We start from the raw sequence: 25,625 nt of genomic DNA, 5'->3' as shown, positions 1-25,625 counted from the left end.
GACATGATGTGTCCAGTGGGTGGTTGTGTACAGAAGGCTAAAGGTAGCAGCTGGAATATAATCATTATAAGGCATGTAAACAATTTCCAATATGCTGTAAAGGTTATGCTTGGCTGATCAAAATGATACTTCAATAACATAAGCTATAACAACATAGCGATAGACGAACAGCGAGACTGTGAGGGCTCTGTTTTCCAATAAGGCAATGCAAGTAGCCCAGTGAACACCGATTAACGATGTGTCATGCCAAATGATGATATCAGCTCAACTTATTTTCCTACACATATCCCAAGGTCAGCTGGCGGTGAGATTTGCCTCCGTACTTTCTTGAGCAGGGTAAATATACATCTGTGCAAACAAGTGTGAGTGGCAGTCAAAGGGCCGGCACCACAATATGGGAGAAAATATGGCTTTACTTTCCCTCTGTAAAAACAGGGAGGAACAGAGAATCTGTTCTTCCCTGTGACTGTGTACTCCTATAGGAGACACTCCATGTTTGCCTGTCAGGGAGATGAACGAGAAACACGGGCTGCTCAGAAGGGTCAGGGAGCGGTTTGAAATCCTCCTTTGTGCTCCTAGTCTAGCTGTGTTGGAGACAATACGGATAATGAGAGAGGAATTTGGCGTGGACCAGAGTGCACACACAGGGGAAGCACCTCGCCCAAGCTCAGGAGCCCAACCAGCTGTCTGGGCTTTTGTCTCTAAGGGCTCTGACTACAGGCATGCATGGGAAATGATTGATATCACTGCTGCACTCTTTGTCTGTAGACGACAGTACTGAACAACTTACACTCCCTAGAAATGTGGTCCTGCTGTGAGAGCCACCATATCATATTGTATATCTACTGTTTTTGTGCAAAGTTGTACCATGAATTTATATATTTCCTTTATGTTCTGTACTTTTTGGTGAAGAGGTCTATTGTCGCCTGTAGGTCTATGTTCCCACATTACTGATCTCTAATAAGTGTATACAAAACATGGCCTCTGCATTGTCGATTTAGGTGTTTCTCAGTTTCCTATGTTAGCTAATTGTTGCCTATCAACTCGACGGGAGTTCTTCAATCATGAGCATGCTCCTGCTTTAGCTTTCTCTGAGGCACAATGTTATGTTCAGTCATAGATTGCTACTGTCCCTGAGATTTCAATGTAGTGTTTTTTTCCTGGGGTATTTTTATTTGGTTGCCAAGAGATCAAATGTATTACCGATGGACAAGATGCATTTTTTTAGTTGCCAAGGTGTGACCGTGCTGATGCATTATGTCCTCAATAAGTGAGCAATTATCTGACATCTCTCTCAGCATGGCATTGAGTTTGTATCCAGGAGCACATGGATATCATATTGTAGGCTATATGTCCAGGTGTCCTTCAGTGATCCTTATCTAGTGGTCATCTGATCTTAGATGTGTCTGAGGCTGAACCCCTGCACCATTCCGTTTCAGAACCACTTGATAAAGGGTTGATGTAGATTGATGTAGGTTGGCGTAGATTGATGTAGGTTGGCGTAGAATTACTAGCAATTTTATTTTTAGAAAATGTATTTCTTGGGTTGGCCTAATGTTATGTTCATGGTGGTCCTTAAAATCATGAATAAATACAATTAGATGTTTTGTTGTTTAGAACAGGTTAAAGTCAACTTGTGTATTGTCACATTTATATGGATTCATATGGTTTATCATTGTAATAACAATACCAACTCACGCCCCTTGCCTTGGAGGAGGAGGGACTTTTCAACTTCCATGCACTGAATAATTGCAACAAGTCCCATGGTTGAAGGAGCAAGACGTGGATGGAAAAGCGCCTTGCGCGGCACACGTGGATGGTGATATATGTGGCAACCTGTTGATAACGGATTTCTGAGAATGGATAACTTTGTAGGAGTACAATGACAAAAGTGACAATAGACACATTATTGAAAGAAGATCTTGCTCTTGCCAACGGCGAAGACAGAGTAATAGGCTACTGCATTGCCATGGAATTCAAACTTTTAGGATAGTGGTAACAAATTTGCTAACTTTTATCTAGTAACGCTTAGGTGGCCTACCGATGTCACACGTTTCTGTAAATGTGAAACAGTATCAGAAATAATACAAATGATACTGCGCGGTGAAAGAATAGTCCTACAAAGCAAATCGTTTCGTTATTATGTACAGTATGAACACATAACAGGTGTTTTCAGAGTAGTCAAGGAGCATACGTATTTGAATACATAAATAACTGTCAAACGTGCAAATAACTGATCGGTAGGTAACCATTCAACAAGAAGAAGCCTATTTGAAATGGTCTACACTTGCTTTATTTACTGGGAAGAGATAACTCGGAAGATAATTCAATTAAAGTCTCGGTTCACAATGAAACTGCTAAACTTACTTTGCGTTGTTGTCGGGTTGTGGAGGACATGCCTGACGAACGGAAACTGCCGGAACCTCTTCATTGACAGCTGTCATTGCTCCTCCGAGAGGTCTAAGAAGTTGGGCAGACAAACGTTCCGGGTGAAAGTGGTGTGTGATGATGTGGAATTACTGGACACTCTACAACCCAGTTTCTTACCCAACAAAACAGTTTCCCTGTGAGTATGGCATCAAACAACCAACAAAACAGTAGTTGAACAAAGGTTGTTAAAACGTTGTGTACCAAATGCAGGGGCATTAGGCTTCTACTTCCAGTTTATACATACTATATACATTTCACGCACACAGTTGATTTTAAAATATTTATATTTTGTTTGTTTTTAGTCCTATCCTTCTGCTCCACTCAACCCCTCCCATCTATCTCCCATCTATTTGCCATCTATTTTTCAACTGTGCTGTGTGATATTTCTCAAAAGTTCTGAACCTTTCTATTCTCATAGATTCTACATATTGTACATTTAAAAAAAAATGTTTTGCTAAGAGTATTATATTATTGATAGATTGACTATGACTTTTTAAATCACCCATCAGTGCTATTTGCAGAGGGGGACATAACTTGGCCAGGGGTTCTGGGGGTTCTCCCAATTTTTTTGGGGGGGGAGTGGGGGGGCGGCATCTTAAGCACATTTCCTGCATTTCTACACAATCTAATATGACTCATGTCCCTTCTAGTTGTCTCCTATTTAGAACAACAAAAAGTAAGCATAAATGCCCACAGTCATCAAGCTAGGAAAGAGATGATTAAATATGTTTAAGTGATTGATAAGACTGAACTAGATCCATGATAATTCCATAATCAATATTGTGTTGCACCTTTAACTAATAGCTTAACAAATGAACAACTCGTATGAATAAAGTACAAAGACTTGACTTTTGATTGTCTTTAAGACAGCCTCTATATCAAATTTCAGCCAGACCGCCCAGCCAACCCGAGCCTACTACACGCCCGACCCCCACCAGTCTAGTCAATAACTCAACTCTTTCCCCAACACAACATCCTTCCCATCTTTTTTTATGTCTCAAGGGAAAGGTTTGGGGGGGAAAAGTTGAATGAAAACACACATACACATTAACACACGGAAACAGTACACCCTCCATATTATTCATTTCATAGGCCTAATAGTACTGTAGAGCTCTTTTTACTTGCACACAATGTAGCTGGGACATCCCACCCCACTCAGCTTTAGGATCTTAGTGAAACATTCATTATTGGTTTCAGGTGTGTTAGGCCGAGGCCAGAGTGACAACAGTACAGCAGACCCCCAGGGCCAGGACTGAGCAGGCCAGCAACTAGGAATTGCCTAAATGTGACTAAAATACAATAGAATAGAATACAGTATATACATATGAAATGAATAAAGCAATATGTAAACATTATTAAAGCAACTAGTGTTCCATTATTAAAGTGACCAGTGAATCTATGTCTATCTATATAGGGCAGCAGCCTCTAAGGTGCAGGGTTGTGTAACTGGGTGATTGCTGGCTAGTGATGGCTTTTTAACAGTATGATGGCATTGAGATAGAAGCTGTTTTTCAGTCTTTCGGTCCCAGATTTGATGCACCTGTACTGACCTCGCCTTCTGGATGGTAACAGGGTGAACAGGCCGTGGCTCAGGTTGTTGATGTCCTTCCTGTGACATCTGGTGCTGTAGGTGTCCTGGAGGGCAGGCAGTGTGCCCCTTGTGATGCATTGGGCAGACCGCACCACCCTCTGGAGAGTCCTGCGGTTGTGGGCAGTGCAGTTTCCATACCAGACTGGATACAGCCCGACAGGATGCTCTCAATTGTGCATCTGTAAAAGTTTGTGAGGGTCTTAAGGGCCTCCTGAGGTTGAAGAGATGCTGTTGCACCTTCTTCACCACACTGTCTGTGTGGGTGGACCATTTCAGATTGTCGGTGATGTGTACGGCGCAGAACTTTAAGCTTTTCACCTTCTCCACTGTGGTCCCGTTGATGTGGATAGGAGCGTGCTCTCTCCGCTGTTTCCTGAAGTCCACGACCAGCTTCTTTGTTTTGTTTGATGTTGAGGGAGACGTTATTTTCCTGGCACCACTCTGCCAGGGCCCTCACGCCCTCATCTCCTCCCTGTAGTCTCTTCATTGTTGGTAATCAGGCCTACAACTGTTGTGTCATCTGCAAACTTGATGATTGAGTTGGAGGCATGTGTGGCCACGCAGTCATGGGTGAATAGGGAGTACGGGAGGGGGTTGAGCACACACACTTGAGGGGCCCCTGTGTTAAGGATCAGCAAAGTGGAGATGTTGTTTCCTACCTTCACCACCTGGGGGTGGCCGGTCAGGAAGTCCAGGACCCAGTTGCACAGGGTGGGGTTCAGACCTAGGGGCCCAAGCTTAATGATGATGTTGAAGGATGAGCTTGGAGGGTACTATGGTGTTGAAGGCTGAGCTATAGTTAATGAACAGCATTCTTACATAGGTATTCCTCTTGTCCAGATGGGATAGGGCAGTGTGCAGTGCGAAGGCGATTGCATCATCTGTGGATCTATTGGGGCGGTATGCAAATTGAAGTAGGTCTAGAGTGTTAGTTAAGTTAGAGGTGATATGATCCTTAACTAGCCTCTCAAAGCACTTCATGATTACAGAAGTGAGTGCTATGGGGTGATAGTAATTTATTTCAGTTACCTTTGCGTTCTTGGTACAGGAACAATGGTGGACATCTTGAAGCAAAAGGGGACAGCAGACTGGGATAGGGAGAGATTTAATATTTCCGTAAACACTCCAGCCAGCTGGTCTGCGCATACTCTAAGGACGTGGCTAGGGATGCCGTCTGGGCCGGCAGCCTTGCGAGGGATAATACATTTAAATGTCTTACTCACGTCGGCCACAGAGAATGAGAGCCCATTGTCCTTGGGAACGGGCCACGTCGGTGGCACTGCGTTATCCTCAAAGCGGGCGAAGAAGGTGTTTAGCTTGTCTGGGCCATGACGTCGATGTCCGCTACTTGGCAGGTTCTCCCTTTGTAGTACATGATTGTCTGTAGACCCTGCCACATACCTCTTGTGTCTGAGCCATTGAATTCTCTGTACTGACATTTTGGCTGTTTTATTGCCTTATGGAGGGAATAAATACACTGTTTTTGTATTCAACCGTATTCCCAGTCACCTTGCCATGGTTAAATGCAATGGTTTGCATTTTCAGTTTTGCGCGAAATGCTGCAATCTATCCACGGTTTCTGATTTGCGTAGGTTTTAATCGTCGCAGTGGGAACAACATCCGCTATACACTTCCTGATGAACTCAGTCACTGTGTCGATGTTACTCAGAGACTACCGGGAACATATCCCTGTCAGCGTGATCAAAACAATCTTTCCGATAGAAAGGGATGAGCAAAATGGAGTCATTATTTGATTAGCCGAAGGGAGGGCGGGGGAGGGCCTTGTAGGTATCCAGCATGTTGGAGTAGCAGTGGTCGAGTGTTTTAGCAGCGCAAGTATTATAGTCAATGTTGATGGAACTTTGGTACCACTCTGATATCCAAAATTACTTTCCGTCTGTATGTAATAACACAAAAAACTTTCTGGGCTAATAATGTAAGAAATAACACATTTTAAAAAATGAAATACTGCAAAGTTGCTTAGGAGCTAGAAGCAGAGCTGCCATATCTGTCGGCGCCATCTTTCCAGTAGGGTTGATCCTAGTGTTCTGACCAAGCAACAGCAGTCAAGCACCCAAGCTACCTGGCTAATGTTGGCTAGCTTTCTAGCTACTTACAGACACAAATGAGAGAACAGCTCACTCTGACCACTTAATCGCCCTAGCACTTTATCGCCCTTTATGTTATCCAGAGCGTTGGCAACTGTGCTGCCTGCAACAATTTAATTACGCTTTTTTGTCAACGTTTACTGACACCGGCCATATTCAGCAGGTGTTGAGCTTTGTAAATTTGTCAGTTATTCTGCGATCTGGCACACTCAGATGAGAGTGCTCTGAAATCCGAGTAGATAACCAGAGCATATTTACCAGCTACGTCTATCGACAGTTGTCGCAGTGACATCATGAACATTCTATTGAAATGGTTACTGGCATAGTGGAGTCTTTTGTTTAGACATGTAGCTAGCTAGCTAGCTAAACAATGAAACATAATCACAACTCATAACGTTACTACCCTGCATGAATCTGCAGGTAGCTAACCAACCAGGTTCAATGTTAGCTAGCTAACATTAGGCTATAACTAGCAATGCAAATGGCTCTGAGATACAAATAATATACTTACACAGATCATACATGTAATGTTAGCTAGCGAGCAGCCAGCTAAAGTTAGCTAGCTAGCTAAGAGTACACTTTAACTTGAAATGAAAACAACTTTGTGACAACATTATAAATGCTTAATATCTGAAAATGTAGCTAGCTAGACTATCTTAGCCCTATACATGGCTGGATGCTTCTCCCGCTCATTCATGGGTGCCTTGGTTGTTCTTAGTTTGAAGATGTAATCCGGAGACAGGTGTTTTATACAACAGCCTTCTGTGTCTTCTCTTTTTCGACTCCCTCTGCATATTTGCAATCAAACGCTAGAATTTTCCCCATCTCCTTAGCTATCATTCTCTAATTCCACTGATTTCAAAACTCAGTCCTCCAGAAAGTGGAGAGTTTGGAAGTAGTTTGGAACCACCAAGACTCTTCCTAGAGCTGGCCGCCCGGCTAAACTGAGCAATCAGGGGAGAAGGGCCTTGGTCAGGGAGGTGTCCAGGAACCCGATGGTCACTCTGACAGAGTTCCTCTGTGGAGATGGGAGGACCTTCCAGAAGGACAACCATCTCTGCAGCACTCCATCAATCAGGGCTTTATGGTAGAGTGGGCCAGACGGAAGCAACACATTGGTTAAAGGCACATGACAGCCCGCTTGGAGTTTGCCAAAAGGCACCTAAGGACTCTCAGACCATGAGAAACAAGATTCTCTAGTCTGATGAAACCAAGATAGAACTCTTTGGCATGAATGACAAGCGTAACTTTTGTAGGAAATCTGGCACCATCCCTACGGTGAAGCATGGTGGTGGAGAATCCTGATGTGGGGATGTTTTTCAGCAGCAGGGACTGGGAGACTAGTCAGGATCAAGGGAAATATGAACAGAGAAAAGTACAGAGAGATTCTTCATGAAAACCTGCTCCAGAGTGGTCAGGACCTGAGACTGGGGCGAAGATACACCTTCCAACAGGACAATGACACTAAACACACAGCCAAGTTAACGCAGGAGTGGCTTCGGGTCAAGTCTCTAAATGTTCTTGAGTGGCCCAGCCAGAACCCATACTTGAATCCTAATATCTTTGGAGAGACTTGAAAAAGCTCTAGTTATCTGATAGATAACTAGAGGCTAGAGCTGACCTGGATGTGATAGCTACTCACTAGTGTATCTTATTCATTCACCTCAGTCGAGAGGGGATGAAACATTAGCTAACGTACATGTCAGTTTCAGTACTGTGAATAAACACGAGTTAAGTTTTTTTTCTGTTACGTTAAACAGCAGTTTCCTTGCCAGCTAACTCGGTGAGAGAGCGCAACACGTACACACTGAACCATGCTCAACCCTCCTGTTCTGGTACAGCCAGCCTTCCAGAAGCTTTGCCTTCTCACAGCCTGTCAGAATCCAGCCGAATAGACGCTCCAAACAGCCTACCTAACTGCTCGGAGGCGTCCGCATGGTCCTAAAGCACACCGCAGCCTCGTTTCGTATCACATTCCAATGCTAAAACTGGAGGGGCCAAAAATGCAATTTCAGAAGGTGGACATGTTGGGGGGTGGACATGTTTCTTTCGTATCGTCCGAGATCCCTAAAGATTAGAAAGCTGCCGCGGTCATTGCCCTCTTCAAAGGGTGTGACACCCTAGACCCAAACTGTTACAGACCTATATCCATCCTGCCCTGCCTATCTAAAGTCTTCGAAAGCCAAGTTAATAAACAGATCACTGACCATTTCGAATCCCACCGTACCTTCTCCGCTGTGCAATCTGGTTTCCGGGCCGGTCAAGGGTGCACCTCAGCCACGCTCAAGGTACTAAACAATATCATAACCGCCATCGATAAAAGACAGTACTGTGCAGCTGTCTTTATCGACCTGGCCAAGGCTTTCGACTCTATCAATCACCGTATTCTTATTGGCAGACTCAATAGCCTTGGTTTTTCTAATGTCTGGCTCGCCTGGTTCACCAACTACATTGCAGACAGAGTTCAGTGTGTCAAATTGGAGGGCATATTGTCCGGACCTCTGGCAGTCTCTATGGGGGGGATACCACAGGGTTTAATTCTCGGGCCGACTCTTTTCTATTTATTTATCAATGGTGTCGCTCTTGCCTAGGGCGATTCCCTGATCCACCTCTACGCAGACGACACCATTCTGTATACTTCTGGCCCTTCCTTGGACACTGTGCTAACTAACCTCCAATGCCATACAAGCTTCAATGCCATACAACACTGGCCTCCAACTGCTCTTAAACGCTAGTAAACTATAAAAACAGCTATATATATAACTATAAACTACAACTATAAATACCTAGGTGTCTGGTTAGACTGTAAACTCTCCTTCCAGACTAATATTAAACATCTCCTGTTATGCAGGTGAGTGAGGACCCAAACGCGGTTTAACAAAAATAGAGTCTTTTAATGTAAACACAGGGAAGACATAGATCCTCTTCAGATGTAGATAATGGAAAAATAGACAACCCGCAGAGAGGGCGACAAATGAAACAAAAAGTCCTTCTGATAATTACAAAAGAGCCCCCTTCTTAGCAGCAGAGGAGAATAGCTGGGTTAGCGGCGACAGGCTGCAGGTCTCTCTGGGTAGGCGCGGGTCGTAGGGGAACAGTGGTACCTGATCTCACGTAGCATCAGATGAACTGGACACAGTACAAACGACAAGACAGTTAGCTGAGTACAGGATGCACTTGCCAGGCGGATTCCGACAGGACGGGACAGGACAAGGGTGAAGCAAACGAGACGATAGTTTGTTTCTGGCATGAGAAACTCAAACGAGAATCTGACAAAGAAAGAGGCAGGAACAGAGAGAGAAATAGAGACCTAATCAGAGGGAAAAAGGGAACAGGTGGGAAGAGGGTGAACGAGGTAGTTAGAGGAGATGAGGAACAGCTGGAGGAGGAGAGAAAGAGAAGGTAACCTAATACGACCAGCAGAGGGAGACAGAGTGAAGAGAAAGAACAGGAACAAGACATAACATGACAAGACATGACATCTCCAATCCAAAATCAAATCTAGAATCGGCGTTCTATTTCGCAACAAAGCCTCCTTCACTCACGTCGCCAAACTTACCCTTGTAAAACTGACTATCCTACCGATCCTCGACTTCGGCTATGTCATCTACAAAATAGCTTCCAATACTCTACTCAGCAAACTGGATGTAGTCTATCACAGTGCCATCCATTTTGTTACCAAATCACCTTATACCACCCACCACTGCGACCTGTATGCTCTAGTCGGCTGGCCCTCGCTACATATTCGTCGCCAGACCCACTGGCTCCAGGTCATCTATAATTCTATGCTAGGTAAAGCTCCGCCTTATCGCAGTTCACTGGTCACGATAACAACACCCACCCGTAGCACACGTTCCAGCAAGTATATCTCACTGATCATCCCCAAAGCCAACACCTGATTTGGCCGCCTTTCCTTCCAGTTCTCTGCTGCCAGTGACTGGAACGAATTTCAAAAATCGCTGAAGTTTGAGTCTTTTATTTCCCTCACCAACTTTAAACATCAACTAGCTGAGCAGCTAACCAATCGCTGCAGCTGTACATAGTCCATCTGTAAATAGCCCACCCAATCTACCTACCTCATCCCCATACTGTTTTTATTTTATTTACTTTTCTGCTCTTTTGCACACCAGTATCTCTACTTGCACATCATCATCTGCTCATTTATCACTCCAGTGTTAATCTGCTAAATTGTAATTATTCGCTCCTATGGCCTATTTATTGACTACCTCCTCATGCCTTTTGCACACACTGTATATAGACTTTCTTTTTTCTACTGTGTCATTGACTTGTTTATTGTGTTATTGGCTTGTTTGTTGTTTACTCCATGTGTAACTCTGTGTTGTTGTCTGTGTCACACTGCTTTGCTTTATCTTGGCCAGATCGCAGTTGCAAATGAGAACTTGTTCTCAACTAGCCTACCTGGTTAAATAAAGGTGAAATATATATTTATATATATATATATATATATATATATATATATATATATATATATATATATATATATATATATTAAGTCCCCCGGTCCCCTGTCACCAGTGAAAGTTGCACCACTGACCAAATGTTTAGATCGATCATTCACCAGGCCACAATATTACAGCATCCATTAACCTTTGAGGACAAAGAAAGGCAAGTTATTGTTCAGATTACCAATTACCAATAGTCTTACAAACACCATACATGGAATTGTAATAAGTCATTATTTAATGTACTTTCCCTTCTGCCTATGCTCAGTAAATGTTGGTCACTGTAGTTATATTGTAGTAGTTATATTGTGCCTTTTCCTTTGCCTCCTTTTGATTGACCAGCTTTCTGCTAAAATTGCTGTCTTTTCAGCATTTTCCTCTCCAATATCTGGTGCACCATCCTGTTGTTTGTCAAAGGATGCTCAAAGAGACTAAATTTATGAAAAAGGAACCAACAAGAGGAATCGTATTCATTTTACAGGTACTGTCAGATTAAATAAGAGAACACACTTTACAGTTTTGAGACCAATCACGTACACCCTGCATGTGTGGAAAGTGACAAGGCCTACGAGCCTTTTAGACTGTTTTAGTCATGGAAGCTGTGTGGAAAGGTGTATCATTGAGGGAGAAAGAAGCAAATAAGAAATGTAAAGCAGCGCCTCTATTCCAAACACTGTGGCGGAAGATTGTTGAAATATGCAGGTTGATGAGTAATAATGCATGATGATAGCATCATGGATATTGAATTAAATTCTGAGCAGCGTTGGCCATTTCCAAGATGGTGTAGCAGTGGGGATGTCTGTTATGATTGTCTTGTTTTTCTTCGTATACATTTGTATAATTTTTATCTCATTTTCCATCTACGGACTTAACATACTCTCCTGCAACACGCCTCATGTGGTATGGATCTGCTATTTTGACACTTTTGAACCTGGGCTTCAATACCTCTTCTGCCAATTGGCCTGGACCCTTTGCTGCCAACAAGGAGCCCCACCGATCCATCACGACTGGTCTGCCGACGTAACCCGTTCGAGGGGGGTTTCAACAGAGTCTGCTACTCTGCTGCTATCCCTGGCCTGCTAGTTGTCTGAATCGTCGTGCCTCCTGCTCGCCTAGCTACTCACTGGACCCTATGATCACTCGGCTACACATCCCTCTCCCTAATGTCAATATGCATTGTCTATTGCTGTTTTGGTTAGTAATTTTTCACTGTAGAGCCTCCAGCCCTGCTCAATATGCCTTAGCTAGCCCTTATGTTCCATCCCCCACACATGCGGTGACCGCACCTGACTTAAATGGTGCCTCTAGAGACAAAACCTCTCTCATCGTCACTCAATGCCTATGCTTACCTCCACTGTACTCACATCCTACCATACTCTTTTCTGTACATTATGCCTTGAATCTATTCTTCCACGGCCAGAAACCTGCTCCTTTTACTCTCTGTTCCGAACTCACTGGACAACCAGTTCTTTTAGCCTTTAGCCGTACTCCTCCTTTTAGCCATACTCCTCCTTTGTTCCTTTGGTGATATAGAGGTTAACCCAGGCCCTGCAGCCCCCAGCATCACTCCCATTCCCCAGGCGCTCTCATTTTGTCACGCCCTGACCTTTGTCACGCCCTGACAGATATCTTTTTCTATATATTTTGATTAGGTCAGGGTGTGACTAGGGTGGATACTCTAGTTTTTGTATGTCTAGGGTTTTTGTATGTCTAGGGGGTTTTGTATGTCTATGTTGGCCTGATATGGTTCCCAATCAGAGACAGCTGTTTATCGTTGTCTCTGATTGGGGATCATATTTAGGTAGCCATTTTCCTCATTTGTGTTGTGGGATCTTGTCTACATTTAGTTGCCTGAGTGCACAACAGTAGCTTCACGTTTCGTTTGGTTGGTTGTTTGCTGTTTTGTTCAGTTCAGTGAGTTTTGGTTTATTAAAATTATGTGGAACTCTATGCACGCTACGCCTTGGTCTACTCATTACGATGATTGTGACACATTTGTTGACTTCTGTAACCGTAAAAGCATTGGTTTCATGCATGTTAACATTAGAAGCCTACTCCCTAAGTTTGTTTTATTCACTGCTTTAGCACACTCCGCCAACCCGGATGTCCTAGCCGTGTCTGAATCCTGGCTTAGGAAGCCACCAAAAATCCTGAAATTTCCATCCCTAACTATAACATTTTCAGACAAGATAGAACTGCCAAAGGGGGCAGAGTTGCAATCTACTGTAGAGGTAGCCTGCAGAGTTATGTCGCACTATCCAGGTCTGTGCGCAAACAATTCGAGCTTCTACTTTTAAAAATCCACCTTTCCAGAAATAAGTCTCTCACCGTTGCCGCTTGTTATAGACCCCCCTTGGCCCCGGACACCATATGTGAATTGATTGCCCCCCATCTATCTTCAGAGTTTGTACTGTTAGGTGACCTAAACTGGGGCATGCTTAACACCCTGGCCATCCTACAATCTAAGCTAGATATCCTCAATCTCACACAAATCATCAAGGAACCTACCAGGTACAACCCGAAATCCGTAACCATGGGCAACCCTATTAGATATCATCCTGACCAACCTGCTCTCTAAATACACCTCTGCTGTCTTCAACCAGGATCCCAGCGATGACTGCATCATTGCCTGCATACTGGGTCCACGGTCAAACGACCATCCCTCATCACTATCAAACGCTCCCTAAAACACTTCAGCGAGCAGCCTTTCTAATCGACCTGGCCCGAGTATCCTGGAAGGATATTGACCTCATCCTGTCAGTAAAGAATGCCTGGTTGCTCTTCAAAAGTGCTTTCCTCTCCATCTTAAATTATCATGCCCCATTCAAAATATGTAGAACTAAAAACAGATATATCCCTTGGTTCACCACAGACTTGACTGCCCTTGACCAGCACAAAAGCATCCTGTGGCGTTCTGCATTAGCATCGAATAGCCCCCGCGATATGCAACTTTTCAGGGAAGTCAGGAACCGATACACTCAGTCAGTTCGGAAAGCTAAGGCTAGCTTTTTTAAACAGAAATTTGCTTCCTGTAGCACTAGTTCCAAAAAGTGTTTCGACACTGGAAAGTCCATGGAGAATAAGAGCACCTCCTCCCAGCTGCCCACTGCACTGAGGAAAGGAAGCACTGTCACCACCGATAAATCTACGATAATCGATCATTTCAATAAGCATTTTTCCATGGCTAGCCATGCTTACCACCTGGCTACCCCTAACCTGGCCAACATCTCAGCACCCCCTGCAGCAACTTCTTCTGGACTGGGCACTGGCGCAGAGGAAGGCTCCGGCCTTGGAGCGGGACTGGACACCGTGCCTGGACTGGGCACCAGCGCAGAGGAAGACTCACTGGAGGGCCCGGGAGACGCACTGGAGGCCTGGTGCGTGGAGCCAGCACAGGTGGCACCGGACTGGTGACACACACTTCAGGGCGAGTGTGGGGAGCTGGCACAGATGGCACCGGACTGATGACCCGCTCTTCCACTCTCCTCTGCTCCACCGCCACCCCTCGGTCTTGGGGTATCTGTGGCCGCGGTCCCCGGCGTCGTCTCTGTCCTTCCACCTTCCTTGGTGACAACTTCCAAGGAAGGGTCTCACAACCTCCCATAATTTCTTCCCAGGTCCAAAACTCCTTTACCTCCATCACACGCTGCTTGGTCCTTGCTTAGTGGGATAACCTGTCACGCTTGTGATTAAAGACGTACCAATGCGCACCGTGTGTAGAGTTCCAAATCTTTATTTCGGTGAAACTGCAAAACAAAACAATAAACCAACAACGAAACGTGAAAGTAGTGGTGCACATGCACAAACACAAAACAATATCCCACAAACACAGGTGGGAAAAATGGCTACCTAAATATGATCTACAATTAGAGGCAACGATTACCATACAAAACACTAACATAGAAATTTTGAGCTAGAACACCCCCTAGTCACGCCCTGACCTACTACACCGTAAAGAACCAAGGGCTCTCTATGGTCAGGGCGTGACAACGTGGACAACTACAAATACCTAGGTGTCTGGTTAGACTGTAAACTCCCCTTCCAGACTCACATTAAGCATCTCCATTCCAAAATTAAATCTAGAATCATCTTCCTGTTTTGCAACATACCCTCGTAAAACTCACTATCCTACCGATCCTTGACTTCGGCGATGTCATTTACAAAATAGTCCCCACCACTCTACTCAGCAAACTGGATGTTGTCTATGACAGTGCCATCAGTTTTATCACCAAGGCCCCATACACTACCCTCCACTGCGACCTGTATGCTCTCGTTGGCTGGCCCTCACTACATATCCGTCTCCAAACCCACTGGCTACAGGTCATCTATAAGTCTTTGCTAGGTAAAGCCCCGCCTTATCTTAGCTCACTGGTCACCATAGCAACACCCACCCGTAGCACGCGCTCCAGCAAGTACATTGCACTGGTCAGCCCCAAAGCCATCACTTCCTTTGGCCACCTTTCCTTCCAGTTCTCTGCTGCCAATGACTGGAATGAATTGCAAAAATCTCTGAAGCTGGAGTCTTATATCTCTCTCTCTAACTTTTAGCATCAGCTGTCAGAGCAGCTTACGGATCACTGTACCTGTACACAGCCAATCTGTAAATAGCACACCCGATTACCTCATCCCCATATTATTACTTACCCTCTTGCTCTTTTACACACCAGTATCTCTACTTGCACATCATCATCTGCACATCTATCACTCCAGTATTAATGCTAAATTGTAATTATTTTTGCCTCTATGGCCTATTTATTGCCTACCTCCCTACTCTTCTACATTTGCACACACTGTACATAGATTTTAAAAAAATATATTTTATTTTGTGTTATTGACTGTACGTTTGTTTACGTGTAACTCTGTGTTGCTGTTTTTGTCGCACTGCTTTGCTTTATCTTGGACAGGTCGCAGTTGTAAATGAGAACTTGTTCTCAACTGGCCTACCTGGTTAAATAAAGGTGAAAAATTATATATATATATACATATATATTTTATGTAAACAAAGTAATTCCGCTGTTCTAAGATACATAATTAATTATGCACCAAGGCTAATCTTGTCTTCACTTTCTTAAACTGTTGTTGCAGTTGTGCCTGGAGGCATTACCAAGTTTTGATTGGAGGAAGTGTTCTTCACTGACAATCTTGGGTCACGGTCATTGTTTAAAAAGTCAGTGTTTATATTGTAAAGCTCATAAATGGTAAATGAGCCAGACTAAATTAATTATCCCCTAAAATAGCATAAACATTGTCTCTTTGTCCAATCAATGCCTCTTGGCAGGAATGAGGAGTATCCTTCATTGCAACAACAGTTTGCAATTCAAATAGTCTACTCTTTTTAAGAAGACAAATTACAAAACCTTTGTAACGTTACATTTAAAGTGACACATACAATGCTCACTGTCTTTCCCCTTGGTCAATAAGCCTCCAGCAGGCCTCTTGGTTGGCCAGGAAGCAGCTTTCCTGCATTAGGGAATGTGACCTTTTGTCGGGCCGAAGTGGCCTCCCATGTCTCCCTTTTGTTTAGACGTGCTGTGAAAATAAACAGATATGAGAGGAAAATAGGCTATGCACATCATGTGACTTACACGGAGTGAATTCCCTCACTAGTAGATCTCTCCTAATGCATCCATCCCCTTGGCTTCCTTCATTGTTCCTTTCATTCACTTCACCTCTCCAGACAACAAGTTCTGTATTTGTGACCTTCTTTATTATGGCACGTACAGTAAGTTTTCCTCAAGTAGATGCATTCTATTCACAAATCGTGTTTAGTGGTTGTAATTAAGTGGCAGCACCATCCCTATGTCTTTTACTTTTACTTACTATTTATTACAAATTCCCAATGCAGTATAAAACATCTTCAAACATAACAAATTGAAAAGAAAATGGATTGTTTGTGAAATGTCCATAATTCTTAGCACCTCGAGAGCAGCAGAAGCCCTCTATTAACACCTCTGCATGTTTCCCTCTCCGACACGTGAAAGAAGTTGCTCCGGAGTTGGAGTGGAGTCTGACAGCTCTGTTGACCTTGACCTATCTGGTGTAATCGTTTCAGCGGCAAGTATGAGAAAGAGAGAGAGGCACTGTGTCTCTGTGGAGAACAGTAGCAGAGATTGTAGCTGACACCTGTCTCAGGCAATGCACTGGCTAGGGAACATAGCACTGGCCTAAGAGAGAAGAGAGAAAGTCAGAGAGAGAAGCTGGGCGCATATGGAGGGAGGGAGGGAGGGAGGGAGGGAGGGAGGGAGGGAGGGAGGGAGGGAGGGAGGGAGAAATTGAGAGAGAAACATTTAGAGGAATAGAGGGAGTGACAGGGATAGAGACTTGGAAAGAGTGACACAGAAGAAATGCACAGGGAGGCAGGAAGTGTTGTGAAAAGAGATGTTTGGGTTGGTGAGATGGAAGGAGCAATAGGGAGAACATGACAGGGAAACACAAACATTGTCTTTGCAGGCGGCTGTTGTTGCTCAGTCACAGTTGAAATGCAAACCTACCCGGTGAACAAGATTTTATCTACTTGTAGATATTGTATGTGACAATGCGTGTGCTCTGCACTTGCAAAGCTGACAGCAAAGAGAAGTTTGGACTTCATCGTCTGTCTCCTTCTCAGAGATTTGCGGTGTTCTGTCAGATTTTTTACCTTGTCAGAATCCGCAAAAAAGAAAATTGTAGTATATGCATGTGTGTACTAACTGTAGGTAATGTAGCATAAGCATGCATGGCTTTTTTTCAGATACCAATGATAATCTTCTTTTGGATTTGGACATCCTCTACGAAAGAACCACCAATAGCTCTTCAAAACCACCAAAGACTCTATTCTCTCCAAATGGATGCTTGTAGAAAGGAAAATTAGTGCATTGGATTTGGGTAGGGACATATCTGGAGTTTCCTGGCATAGACCTACGGTCTTTTATTTATTTGTCAGGATCCATGTACAACATACGATTGCACCTGGTTTGGAAAGTATTCAGACCCCTTCCCTTTTCCACATTTTGTTACGTTACAGCCTTATTCTAGAATTGATTAAATTAAATTAATTAATAATTTAACAATAATATTTTAGCAAATGTATTTCCCCACTCATCATGACATTTCATTGTTTATCTTTGTTAGACTAGCAATGTGAGGTCCGTATGAATGACAGATCAGCTATGAAGCTAGCAGACAGATTAGCCTAACATTACTTGCATAATTTCTGATCCCCCCTTTGAATGTTTTTATTACTTGCCCCTACCACCCACTTCCCTGGTTGGAGGACCTGGTTGAAACCATACACAAATATCTCTCTGTATATATACATACAGTATATATATATATATATATATATATAGATATACACTGCTCAAAAAAACAAAGGAAACACTAAAATAACACATCCTAGATCTGAATGAATGAAATATTCTTATTAAATACTTTTTTCTTTACATAGTTGAATGTGCACAAAAATCATGCAAAGGAAATCAAATTTATCAACCCATTGAGGAGTCACACTCACAATTAAAGTGGAAAACCACACTACAGGCTGATCCAACTTTGATGTAATGTCCTTAAAACAAGTCAAAATGAGGCTCAGTAGTGTGTGTGGCCTCCACGTGCCTGTATGACCTCCCTACAACGCCGGGGCATGCTCCTGATGAGGTGGCGGATGGTCTCCTGAGGGATCTCCTCCCAGACCTGGACTAAAGCATCCGCCAACTCCTGTACAGTCTGTGGTGCAACGTGGTGGCGTTGGTGGATGGAGCGAGACATGATGTCCCAGATGTGCTCAATTGGATTCAGGTCTGGGGAACAGGCGGGCCAGTCCATAGCATCAATGCCTTCCTCTTGCAGGAACTGCTGACACACTCCAGCCACATGAGGTATAGCATTGTCTTGCATTAGGAGGAACCCAGGGCCAACTGCACCAGCATATGGTCTCACAAGGGGTCTGAGGATCTCATCTCGGTACCTAATGGCAGTCAGGCTACCTCTGGCAAGCACATGGAGGGCTGTGCGGCCCGCCAAAGATATGCCACCCCACACCATGACCATCACCATGACCACACCAAACCAGTCATGCTGGAGGATGTTGCAGGCAGCAGAACGTTCTTCATGTCGTCTCCAGACTCTGTCACTTCTGTCACGTGCTCAGTGTGAACCTGCTTTCATCTGTGAAGAGCACAGGGCGCCAGTGGCGAATTTGCCAATCTTGGTGTTCTCTGGCAAATGCCAAACGTCCTGCACGGTGTTGGGCTGTAAGCACAACCCCCACCTGTGGACGTCGGGCCCTCATACCACCCTCATGGAGTCTGTTTTTGACTGTTTGTGGCCTGCTTGAGGTCATTTTGCAGGGCTCTGGCAGTGCTCCTCCTGCTCCTCCTTGCACAAAGGCGGAGGTAGCGGTCCTGCTGCTGGGTTGTTGCCCTCCTACGGCCTCCTCCACGTCTCCTGATGTACTGGCCTGTCTCCTGGTAGCACCTCCATGCTCTGGACACTACGCTGACAGACACAGCAAACCTTCTTGCCACAGCTCGCATTGATGTGCCATCCTGGATGAGCTGCACTACCTGAGCCACTTGTGTGGGTTGTAGACTCCGTCTCATGCTACCACTAGAGTGAAAGCACCGCCAGCATTCAAAAGTGACCAAAACATCAGCCAGGAAGCATAGGAACTGATAAGTGTTCTGTGGTCACCACCTGCAGAACCACTCCTTTATTGGGGGTGTCTTGGTAATTGCCTATAATTTCCACCTGTTGTCTATTCCATTTGCACAACAGCATGTGAAATGTATTGTCACTCAGTGTTGCTTCCTAAGTGGACAGTTTGATTTCACAGAAGTGTGATTGACTTGGAGTTATATTGTCTTGTTTAAGTGTTCCCTTTATTTTTTTGAGCAGTGTATATACAGACAGTGCCTTCAGATAGTATTCATACCCCTTGACTTAATCCAGATTTTGTTGTTACCGCCTGAATTCAAAATTGATTAAATAAATGTTTTCCACCCATCTACACACAATACCCCATAATGACAAAGTGAAAACATGTTTTTACCCATTTTTGCACATTTATTGGAAATAAAATACAGAAATATCTTATTTATCTTTGGTGGTGGGTGGTGGGTGTTTCTGTAAGGGTTCTCGTCCTCCTCTTCTGAGGAGGAGTAGCGTGAAGGATCGGAGGACCAATGCGCAGCGTGGTAAGCGTCCATAATGTTTTTTAATAAAGACAATAGAACACTCGAACAAAACAACAAACGATGACGTGAATATACAAAACTGAAAACAGGACCGTGTGGACCAAACACTCACACGGAAAACAAACACCCACAACCCAAAAGTGAAACCCAGGCTACCTAAGTATGATTCTCAATCAGGGACAACAATTGACAGCTGCCTCTGATTGAGAACCATACTAGGCCGAACTCAAAAACCAACATAGAAAAACAAACATAGACTGCCCACCCAACTCACGCCCTGACCATATTAAAACAAAGATATAATAACAGAACTAAGGTCAGAACGTGACACAGGAACAATATGTATGTCGTCCTGGTAAGCAACTTGTCCTGTTTTAGGTTATTGTCCTGCTGAAAGGTGAATTCATCTCCCAGTGTCTGGTGGAAATCAGACTGAACAAGGTTTTATTCTAGGATTTGGCCTGTGCTTAGTTTCATTCCGTTTATTTTGATCCTGAAAAACTCCCTAGTCCTTGCCAATGACAAGCATACCCATAACATTATGTAGCCAACACCATGCTTGAAATTATGAAGAGTGGTACTCAGCAATGTGTTGTGTGGGATCTGCCCCAAATGAAACGCTTTGTATTCAGGGCATGAAGTTAATTTCTTTGCCACATTTATTGCAGCTTAACTTTAGTGCCTTATTGCAAACAAGATGCATGTTTTGGAATATTTTTATTCTGTTCAGGGTTCATTCTTTTTTTTCTCTGTCATTTAGGTTAGTTAGTATTGTGGAGTAGCTACAATGTTGTTGATCCATCCTCAGTTTTTTCCTATCACAGCCATTAAACTCTGTAACTGTTTTAAAGTCACTATTGGCCTCATGGTGAAATACCTGAGAGGTATCCTTATTCTCTGGCAGCTGAGTAAGGAAGGACGCCTGTATCTTTGCCATTTTTGTATTGATACACCATTCAATGTGTAATTAATAACTTCACCGTGCTCAAAGGGATATTCAATGTCTGCTTTTTTTATTGTATTTTTACTCATCTACCAATAAGTGCCCTTCTTTATGAACCATAGGAAAACCTCCCTCATCTTTGTGGTTGAATCTGTGTTTGATTTTCACTGCTCGACTGAGGGATCTTACAGATAATCAATTGTATGTGTGGGGGTGCAGAGATGAGGTAGTCCTTCAAAAATCATATTAAACACTATTATTGCACACAGAGTGAGTCCATGCAACTTATAATGACACTTGTTAAGCAAATGTTTACTCCTGAACTTATTTAGGCTTGCCATAACAAAGGGGTTGAATACTTATTGACTCAAGACATTTTAGCTTTTCATATTTCATTAATTTGTAAACATTTCTAAAAAAACATAATTCCACCTAATTCCGCTTTATGAAGCCTTTACTGTATAAGCTGAACATCATTTAAGGCGGGCCGGTTTTTGTATTGGATTCTAATTGGGTCCTTGTATGGGAGTCATACACTATAGAATATCAATGTTTTTCATCCTATAGGATTTCCAATCATTTTGTTGATGGGAATTGAATAGGTTTTCACATTACATTCCAAAGGATTTAGCCTCAAAACTTGGCTATTCACTATAGTTAAATTGGCTGCTTAACATATGGAGCCCCAACCCCCCAAACCTCTTAACTCTTAAACAACTACCTGTTGCATCTGCATCACACATTAAAGTTATTGTGCACACATGGTTTATTTTTGTATGCATAGCTGACTATTATAATTTAAATGAAAAAAAAGAAAAGCTCATACCTTTGTCTTACTGTGCACCAAATCTAGTGTTCTTGTATGTCATATTGTAATGTCTAATTTAAAGACGACACGTTACATGAATAAGAATCTAATCAAATAACTAAAGTAAGTGTTTTGTTGAAAACAATGTACTGTACTGGTTTTCATACTGTAAATGAACTTGCAGCCTTGAATCACTTCCATATTGTGGTGGTGAATAAAACCAAAATGAATATAGAACTGTTGTTTCCGAAAAGGTTTATAATTAATGTTGCTGTATTGTACTGGAACAAATAACAACAAACTATCATTTAATGGGTTCAAATACGAAAAAAAGTTACAATAGGATTCTAATCGGGGTGACAAAAACCTATAAGATCCAATTGGATTCCTTTTGATTTCCAATGGGAAAAAAGTTGTTTAATAGGATTCTGATAGAGGTGACACAAAATCATATAGGGTTGCGATAGGATTCTATGGAAAAATTCACTCATTTTAATCATTCACAACATTTTGTGACTATGGCAAAGCACTTAGTGCTCACATTGGTGGTGGCGACAGGCATATTCTCTCGTCTGCACACAGTTGTTGTCATTCCAGTGTCTGTCATGGAACATATCCACACAGTTCTCTCCTCCCACGAACCCAGGGTTGAAGGCTTTGTTGGGTTCATTGGGTGCCCAGTTTAGGAAATCCAAGGACTGCATGTCTGTCCAACTCCAACCAACTGGAAACTTCACTAATACAATAATAAACACTTTTATTCGTTTTTAATTAGTTATATGCTTGAGATACACATGGTATACACCGTCCAAAGAAATACATACTTGGGGTATTGTGTGTAGGCCAGTGACACAACATCTAAATGTAATCCATTTAAAATCAGGCTGTAACATAACAAAATGTTATATTAATACTTGCTGGGTATATGAATACTTTCTGAAGGCACTGTATAGCACTGTATATTTGTACTGGACTCGTAAATCAACCAAATCCTCCTATCTTAATCCTACCCCTCAGATGTCCACAGACTAACCAATCTTTCCCAGTACACTACCATTTGACTATTTCCTTTTGCTATACATCCTTCTATTTTACTGTGATGTCTTACGAGGGTCTTGAACCTCTCTATTTGTACCATCTCAACAACGATTGCCCTAAAAAATATATATAATTTATGTAAGAGTACAATCATATTTCCCATTGATTGATCGTGTTTTTTCAGGTCTCCCATTTCAACACAGACATTATGACTCAACAACCACTCCTGGAACTGAAAAAAAAATGATCTTTCCTATATCAGTACATTGAAGTTTAGCAGTGCCCTTGCTTGTGAAAGATGGCATTTTTGTCCACGTGGACTGTTTTTGTTGTGCTATCTATAAATCTATTTCCTTGCGTTCCTAGCTCTCTCGTTCCTCAGGTGGTGATTCCGTCCTCTCCGCCCTGTTCTAAGTGGTTTATCATGAATATTTAATAGACATGCACGCCAAGCCCCTCTATATTCTCTGTGCATTTTCACACAGACGCCTCTGTTAGCGAGGATGGAGCAGACAGTGAATGCCTCTCGGTCCGCAAAAGGCTGCAGCTCAGTACGCTTCGTGCAGGCATTTAAAGGGCGACTGCACTTCCGGATTTGGCCTCGTTAGATTTGGGTAATGAAGAAATGGTTGGTTTTGGGGTGTGGTTTGATGTGGGTGTCTCAGGTGTGTTTGTAGGTGGGAAGAGTTAGCCAAATTCTTTCACTAATTAGCTTTAGCAGGCTGGTGTGTGACCGTGGCGAAGTTGGTTTGATGTTGGATAGTCTATCTCTGGGGCTAGCTAGGGGGACCGTCAATAAATGACACAATGCAAATGGCACCATATTGTCATGTTGCACATCTTTTAGTTTTCTCATTAAATTAAAGTTATTGAAATTTGGAGCTATTGACATTTTAACATATTGCCCCATGTACATTGTGTAAATTACCAATGGTCTCTAACTAGCCCCATATGGGTATCCTATGGTACATTGTACCATAAAACCACTGTGAAATATATTTTCTAGAACCAAAAATATAGCATTTTCAGATCTACCCCTTCTTAGACTTTCTTTCATTGAGAATGACAGCTATAACTCAGATTTCTATGTGAATTTGGTCGGGTTGCCAAAAAGTTACATATTCCAGCTTCACTGCGATTATATTATATGACTGTTGCCTCCCGTTTAAGTTAATTGTGATGGTAATGACGTTGGTCTTATAAAAGTATTAAATAAAAAATGTTGACAGTGCTGAGTAAGAACTTAAACATATAAACAGCAGCTCTGTGCTGTACTTGTTGACAGTCTCTCTCTAGTCATAGTTTTAGACGTTTTGAAATCGCACAGTGTCAACTTTGCTGTAGCTTTCTTTGATGCCTGCTACGTTATTGCAGACAAGGTCATCGGAGCCATCCGATGAAGGCAGAGTTTGTATCTTCAGTGAACCACTGAAACCTTGTTTTTGTCAAATACTATATCTGTTTGGGCTTCTTAACAACTGCACCCCGGGCACTGATGACGTGGATGTCGATTAAGGCACCCCCCCCCCCCCCCTCCCCGCACCTCTGATTCAGAGGGGTTGGGTTAAATGTTGAAGACGCATTTTGGTTGAATGCATTCAGTTGTGCAACTGATTAGCTATCCCCTTTCCCTTCCCTTTCTTGCGTCAATTTGCAGAGTACAAATGATTTATAATTATGTTCCGGCCCCCTGACCATCCGCTTAAAGAAAAGTCTGGCTAATGACCCCTGCTATATACAGTCGCAGGAGATTGTGACTGAAGCTACTATGGTCTGTTTCACTCTCCCTCGCCATCTCCCAATGCCTTTATCCAAACCCTTAGTGAAGGTTTGAAAAGTGACAGGTTCATCTTTAAACTAGTGCCCTTTCCAGTAATAATCTCCCAAGCCCATGGAAAATGGTTCTTGGAAATCATCCCTTTTTTTCTGCAAAAGCTATCATGTCCCAAAATGCTACTTTAGGGTCCATAAAATCCAGGGACTCAGAAGTCAGGCTTATCTATTAACCTGTATGATAACCCTTCCAAAGCCTTAGGCCTTATACCTTTATCACACTTGACATTGACCCATAGTAGCAAGACCACAACTGGAGGGATCTCTACTACCTGTGGCTATGATGGTTTGTTGTGAGAGATGTATCTAGACTGTGTGTTATTGTTATGCAGCTTGAAGTGGTTTGTTGTTGTTGTTGGTCTACAGTGTAATTGTTCGGCTCTCCAAGAAGCCACACTTCTCAGTGCCCAGTACTGAATCATGTCAAGCCGCTAGCTTTCTCTGGAAAATACTTGTTAGCCCACTTGTTATCATTGGGTGTCAAAAGCGGTGTTATAATTTATGTTGTGGTTTCAAAGGACACCCTGATCAGTTTTGCTTTATGAGATGATAATGAGTTCGTGACCATTGGGGGAACAAAACTCTTGCAAATCACACAGTGCCTCTCGAAGATCAAAGAATGTGGCCAAACGTAGTGCAAGTGTGGACCGTACGAAAATATTAAGCAAGGGAAATACAATGATACTCTCTGGTCTGTGATCCCTACCTCCTCGCTTCACCATTGAGCAAATACCAAGGTTATTTACACTGTCATAATTCTGCTAAGGTGCAGGCAGTCCAATCTTTGGAAGCATGTTTTGTTTTCCCGACATTGGTTTGAGACGTTGTAAAACACCGCGATTAAAAACCTGCAGTGTGCTGCTTCTGTTGCAGGGTGTGATCACAGTAGGAAACAAATTAACTCCCTCCCAGGCTCAGCACTGCCGGGGCCTCAGCACACATGCAGCACCACTTACTCAGTGTGCAGTCGGCTCTGTGTATGTCCCCCTCTCAAATTTCAAACAATTCCAAAACCACATCACACGTTGCTCAACCATCGACACTTTGTGACCTGGTCTTAGTAAATGGAATTGACTATTTGAATTGTTCCATGCCCCTCAGTGTAAGCCTTACAATGATAGGAAAATCAAGTAGGTTTCGCAAGGATACTGATTTGCAATAATAAAGCCAGCTTCTTTTGAGGAAACCGTTTTATGGTCACAGAGTGTACTGCCTCCCTAGTCCTGTGGGGCGGCGAC

The 25,625-nt window shown here is 43.1% G+C and overlaps 1 protein-coding gene across 2 annotated transcripts in view; it reads left to right on the top strand.

Moving 5' to 3' along the window:
- Nucleotides 1-1,892: 1,892 nt before the first annotated feature.
- LOC139410176 (adhesion G protein-coupled receptor A3-like) overlaps nucleotides 1,893-25,625 on the top strand; it is a 278,756-nt gene continuing 255,023 nt past the window's right edge. For both annotated transcript variants that reach the window (XM_071155639.1, XM_071155632.1), the window contains exon 1: nucleotides 1,893-2,566. In XM_071155639.1, the coding sequence (XP_071011740.1) occupies nucleotides 2,277-2,566 (290 nt within the window). In that variant the 5' untranslated portion in view covers nucleotides 1,893-2,276. The remainder of the gene's footprint in view (nucleotides 2,567-25,625) is intronic.

The sequence above is a fragment of the Oncorhynchus clarkii genome, chromosome 1 (genome assembly GCF_045791955.1).
Source record: "Oncorhynchus clarkii lewisi isolate Uvic-CL-2024 chromosome 1, UVic_Ocla_1.0, whole genome shotgun sequence".
In the NCBI taxonomy this organism is placed as follows: Eukaryota; Metazoa; Chordata; class Actinopteri; order Salmoniformes; family Salmonidae; genus Oncorhynchus; species Oncorhynchus clarkii.
This window is presented reverse-complemented; position numbering and strand designations above follow the sequence as displayed.